At 48.3% G+C, this 6,000-nt stretch overlaps 1 protein-coding gene across 1 annotated transcript in view; it reads right to left on the reverse strand.

The window, feature by feature from the left end:
- Window positions 1–6,000, reverse strand: part of LOC109877483 (UPF0606 protein KIAA1549L-like) — a 178,824-nt gene that overhangs the window by 82,180 nt on the left and 90,644 nt on the right. The window contains 2 exon segments of the mRNA XM_031812402.1: window positions 2,324–2,492; window positions 4,541–4,674. Of these exon segments, the coding sequence (XP_031668262.1) occupies window positions 2,324–2,492; window positions 4,541–4,674 (303 nt within the window).

Consider the following 6,000-nt stretch of genomic DNA (forward strand, 5'->3'; position numbering starts at 1 on the left):
TCCAGAGCTTACAGAGGAGGAGGAGGGGGGTAGCTGTACCTTAGCATCCAGAGCGTACAGAGGAGGAGGAGGAGGTTAGCTGTACCTTAGCATCCAGAGCTTACAGAGGAGGAGGAGGAGGAGGAGGAAGCTAGCTGTACCTTAGCATCCAGAGCTTACAGAGGAGGAGGAGGAGGAGGTTAGCTGTACCTTAGCATCCAGAGCTTACAGAGGAGGAGGAGGAGGTTAGCTGTACCTTAGCATCCAGAGCTTACAGAGGAGGAGGAGGAGGCTAGCTGTACCTTAGCATCCAGAGCTTACAGAGGAGGAGGAGGAGGAGGAGGTTAGCTGTACCTTAGCATCCAGAGCTTACAGAGGAGGAGGAGGAGGCTAGCTGTACCTTAGCATCCAGAGCTTACAGAGGAGGAGGAGGAGGCTAGCTGTACCTTAGTATCCAGAGCTTACAGAGGAGGAGGAGGAGGTTAGCTGTACCTTAGCATCCAGAGCTTACAGAGGAGGAGGAGGAGGTTAGCTGTATCTTAGCATCCAGAGCTTACAGAGGAGGAGGCAGGGGGTTAGCTGTATCTTAGCATCCAGAGCTTACAGAGGAGGAGGAGGAGGAGGAGGAGGCTAGCTGTACCTTAGCATCCAGAGCTTACAGAGGAGGAGGAGGAGGAGGAGGAGGTTAGCTGTACCTTAGCATCCAGAGCTTGCAGAGGAGGAGGAGGAGGAGGAGGAGGTTAGTTGTACCTTAGCATCCAGAGCTTACAGAGGAGGAGGAGGAGGAGGTTAGCTGTACCTTAGCATCCAGAGTTTATAGAGGAGGAGGAGGAGGAGGTTAGCTGTACCTTAGCATCCAGAGTTTATAGAGGAGGAGGAGGAGGAGGTTAGCTGTTCCTTAGCATCCAGAGTTTATAGAGGAGGAGGATGAGGAGGTTAGCTGTACCTTAGCATCCAGAGCTTACAGAGGAGGAGGAGGAGGAGGTTAGCTGTTCCTTAGCATCCAGAGCTTACAGAGGAGGAGGAGGAGGAGGTTAGCTGTACCTTAGCATCCAGAGTTTATAGAGGAGGAGGATGAGGAGGTTAGCTGTACCTTAGCATCCAGAGCTTACAGAGGAGGAGGAGGAGGAGGTTAGCTGTTCCTTAGCATCCAGAGTTTATAGAGGAGGGGGAGGAGGAGGAGGAGGCTAGCTGTACCTTAGCATCCAGAGCTTACAGAGGAGGAGGAGGAGGAGGAGGAGGAGGAGGAGGCTAGCTGTACCTTAGCATCCAGAGCTTACAGAGGAGGAGGAGGTTAGCTGTACCTTAGCATCCAGAGCTTACAGAGGAGGAGGCAGGGGGTTAGCTGTATCTTAGCATCCAGAGCTTACAGAGGAGGAGGAGGAGGTTAGCTGTACCTTAGCATCCAGAGCTTACAGAGGAGGAGGAGGAGGAGGAGGCTAGCTGTACCTTAGCATCCAGAGCTTACAGAGGAGGAGGCAGGGGGTTAGCTGTATCTTAGCATCCAGAGCTTACAGAGGAGGAGGAGGAGGAGGCTAGCTGTACCTTAGCATCCAGAGCTTACAGAGGAGGAGGAGGAGGAGGTTAGCTGTATCTTAGCATCCAGAGCTTACAGAGGAGGAGGAGGAGGGGGAGGCAGGGGGTTAGCTGTACCATAGCATCCAGAGCTTACAGAGGAGGAGGAGGAGGAGGAGGGGGAGGCAGGAGGTTAGCTGTACCTTAGCATCCAGAGCTTACAGAGGAGGAGGAGGAGGCTAGCTGTACCTTAGCATCCAGAGCTTACAGAGGAGGAGGAGGAGGAGGCTAGCTGTACCTTAGCATCCAGAGCTTACAGAGGAGGAGGAGGAGGCTAGCTGTACCTTAGCATCCAGAGCTTACAGAGGAGGAGGAGGAGGCTAGGTCTAACTTAGCATCCATAGCTTACAGTACAGTGACTCAATCATTTAAAAAAATGCATTGTTGTAGAGGGCAACAGTCACGAACATGGCTGAGCAACAGTCACAAACATCCAATTACTCAAAGGGCTGGAGAACGTCACTCGTCCTTGTTATTCTATACAAGTCCATCCAGTACCTCAGTCCTTCTTCTGAAGAGACCCATGCTACTCACTGCTATAAATACCCAGACAGAAGTGTGTCATGCAGGCTATATGAAACCCACAGGGGTGTCTAGGGAGTAGTATGAAGTTGGCACGTAGACTCTGATCTCAGGTCAGTTTTGTATTTCAATCCCAATAAAGGTAACGGTTAGGATTGGGGGGTAACCTGATTCTAGATCTGTTTCTGGGGACACTTGATGTGAATCATGAGGATGTAGGGCATCGAGGAGGCACTAGGACACTTACGTTCAGCAATGACCAGCGGTGGGTAGAACAGGAAGTAGCCGACCATCTCTGCGGTCAGCTGACCCAGGAGGTTAGAGGCGGCGGTGCCGTTGAGAGGGGCAGTCCCGTTCCTCACCATGTAGACCAGAGACACAGCAGGAGAACCCACTGACTGAGAAACACTCAGCATCTAGAGGACAGGGAGATGGAGAGAGGGAGATGGAGAGATAGAGAGAGGAGAGAGAGAGATAGAGAGAGGAGAGAGAGAGATAGAGAGAGGAGAGAGGGAGATGGAGAGAGGGAGATGGTGAGATAGAGAGAGATAGAGAGAGGAGAGAGAGAGATAGAGAGAGGAGAGAGAGAGATAGAGAGAGGAGAGAGGGAGATGGAGAGATAGAGAGAGGAGAGAGAGAGATAGAGAGGAGAGAGAGAGAGAGAGAGAGAGAGAGAGAGAGAGAGGAGAGAGGGAGATGGAGAGAGGGAGATGGAGAGAGAGAGAGAGAGAGAGAGAGAGAGAGAGAGAGAGAGAGAGAGAGAGAGAGAGAGAGGAGAGAGGGAGATGGAGAGATAGAGAGAGGAGAGAGAGAGATAGAGAGAGAGAGAGAGAGAGAGGAGAGAGGGAGATGGAGAGATAGAGAGAGGAGAGAGAGGGGGGAGGGGGAAAGGGGGGCATAGAGACAAAGTTGCACAACATAATTTCAATTTAGATCAATCTACTTTAATGTTTAATAAGTTACAGAGGAGGTATAAATGTAATGGCATAATTAGCATAACAAAATATGCTTAAATCCATAAAGATATTACTCCGACTGTGAAGAGTGAAACTGGCCATTCGCCACTGGGAAAGTGTTCATAACGTCAACTACACAAAACCTAAAAACTAACCTTGACATACATACATAATATAGTGGACATGTTACCACGGCAGCTAGGAAGCTCATTAAAACAACACAAACACTGTCTCCCTAAACACATCAGTTCAGATCAGAGAACAGCTTCTATTTACAATGGCACATGAACAATGCACTTAGGAATGATAATTATGCTCCAATTATACACAGCTTGCATTTTGCTTTGCTAGTGCCAAACCTCTTCAACTGCAGAGCTGTGAAAACAGTAGGAGCAAAATGCTTTGAGATTTAATCCACACAAACTGTACCACACATCAAAATGACCAATCGGACGACCCATATTTAGACTCTTTGCATTTGTTTGTACTGAAGTTTAATGTCATAACATCTAAAATAAGCCACAACAAGGCATCAACACAAGTCTGGTATAAATATCAACTGTTCCTTCAATTTGAAACAGTTAGAGGTAAAATCCCTACGTCCAAACCGTCCCGCCCTGATCTGTTTCACCTGTCCTTGTGCTTGTCTCCACCCCCCTCCAGGTGTCGCCCATCTTCCCCACTACCCCCTGGGTATTTATACCTGTGTTTTCTGTCTGTATGTTGTCAGTTCGTCTTGTTTGTCAAGTCAACCAGCGTTTTTGTATCAACTCCTGCTTTTCCCAGTCTCTCTTTTCTCGTCCTCCTGGTTTTGACCCTGTGCCCGCCTGACCACTCTGACTGCCCGCCTGACCACTCTGACCTCCGCCTGACCACTCTGACCGCCCGCCTGACCACTCTGACCGCCCGCCTGACCACTCTGACTGCCCGCCTGACCACTCTGACCGCCCGCCTGACCACTCTGACCGCCCGCCTGACCACTCTGTCTGCCCGCCTGACCACTCTGACCGCCCGCCTGACCACTCTGTCTGCCCCTGAGCCTGCCTGCCGTCCTGTACCTTTGCCCTTATTGCTGTATAAACATTGTCACTTCAACACGGTCTGCATCTGGGTCTTACCTTTATCCTGATACAAACAATAAATAATTGATCTGTGGTGGGAAGCTTTAATAAGAGTATCTAGAGATGCAGGCTATGTATTAGGATATGTGTATACAATACAAAACCGTATAACTTTATTAATGCCCTGCTGGGACCAGTAACAAGGACATCATGAAGAGCAGAAAGACAACATACTGTCTTCACATACCAAATAGAAGCCATTTACAGACATGTGTGCATACATTTGGCATACAGGAGGTACCAGGAATCGAACCCACTATCCTGGAGTTGCAAGCACCATGCTCTACCAACTGAGCTACAGAGGACCACGTACACATGAAGTCACCACCTCCACAGGTCAGAGGGTTACTGAGTGAGGAGGAGGCCATTGTACTATAATATCTCTACCTGGACAGAGAGTCTGGTGTGGACGTCCAGGACTTTGGCCTGGGCCTCAGAGAACACGTTCTCCAGCCTCTGTTCCATCATCTGCGAGAACCGACAGGAACGCGGGTCATCTCCTGGACCTACGAAGCGCAGAACTGGAACACACAGAGAACAGCCATTGAGATCATAGAACATGAAGAACATCAGGGCAGAGTAACTGTAGATCAATACTCAACCCCATCAATATGAGTTTGTATATGAACACAGTGCAGACTAATGTCCTGCAGCCTCCTTAATAACATGTCTGGTATATGAACACAGAGCAGACTAATGTCCTGCAGCCTCCTCAATAACATGTCTGGTATATGAACACAGAGCAGACTAATGTCCTGCAGCCTCCTCAATAACATGTCTGGTATATGAACACAGTGCAGACTAATGTCCTGCAGCCTCCTTAATAACATGTCTGGTATATGAACACAGAGCAGACTAATGTCCTGCAGCCTCCTCAATAACATGTCTGGTATATGAACACAGTGCAGACTAATGTCCTGCAGCCTCCTTAATAACATGTCTGGTATATGAACACAGTGCAGACTAATGTCCTGCAGCCTCCTTAATAACATGTCTGGTATATGAACACAGAGCAGACTAATGTCCTGCAGCCTCCTTAATAACATGTCTGGTATATGAACACAGAGCAGACTAATGTCCTGCAGCCTCCTTAATAACATGTCTGGTATATGAACACAGTGCAGACTAATGTCCTGCAGCCTCCTTAATAACATGTCTGGTATATGAACACAGAGCAGACTAATGTCCTGCAGCCTCCTTAATAACATGTCTGGTATATGAACACAGTGCAGACTAATGTCCTGCAGCCTCCTTAATAACATGTCTGGTATATGAACACAGAGCAGACTAATGTCCTGCAGCCTCCTTAATAACATGTCTGGTATATGAACACAGTGCAGACTAATGTCCTGCAGCCTCCTTAATAACATGTCTGGTATATGAACACAGTACAGACTAATGTCCTGCAGCCTCCTTAATAACATGTCTGGTATATGAACGCAGAGCAGACTAATGTCCTGCAGCCTCCTTAATAACATGTCTGGTATATGAACACAGAGCAGACTAATGTCCTGCAGCCTCCTTAATAACATGTCTGGTATATGAACACAGAGCAGACTAATGTCCTGCAGCCTCCTTAATAACATGTCTGGTATATGAACACAGTGCAGACTAATGTCCTGCAGCCTCCTTGATAACATGTCTGGTATATGAACACAGTGCAGACTAATGTCCTGCAGCCTCCTTAATAACATGTCTGGTATATGAACACAGTGCAGACTAATGTCCTGCAGCCTCCTTAATAACATGTCTGGTATATGAACACAGAGCAGACTAATGTCCTGCAGCCTCCTTAATAACATGTCTGGTATATGAACACAGTGCAGACTAATGTCCTGCAGCCTCCT

Source organism: Oncorhynchus kisutch, unplaced genomic scaffold (assembly GCF_002021735.2).
Source record: "Oncorhynchus kisutch isolate 150728-3 unplaced genomic scaffold, Okis_V2 Okis03b-Okis08b_hom, whole genome shotgun sequence".
Classification (NCBI taxonomy): Eukaryota; Metazoa; Chordata; class Actinopteri; order Salmoniformes; family Salmonidae; genus Oncorhynchus; species Oncorhynchus kisutch.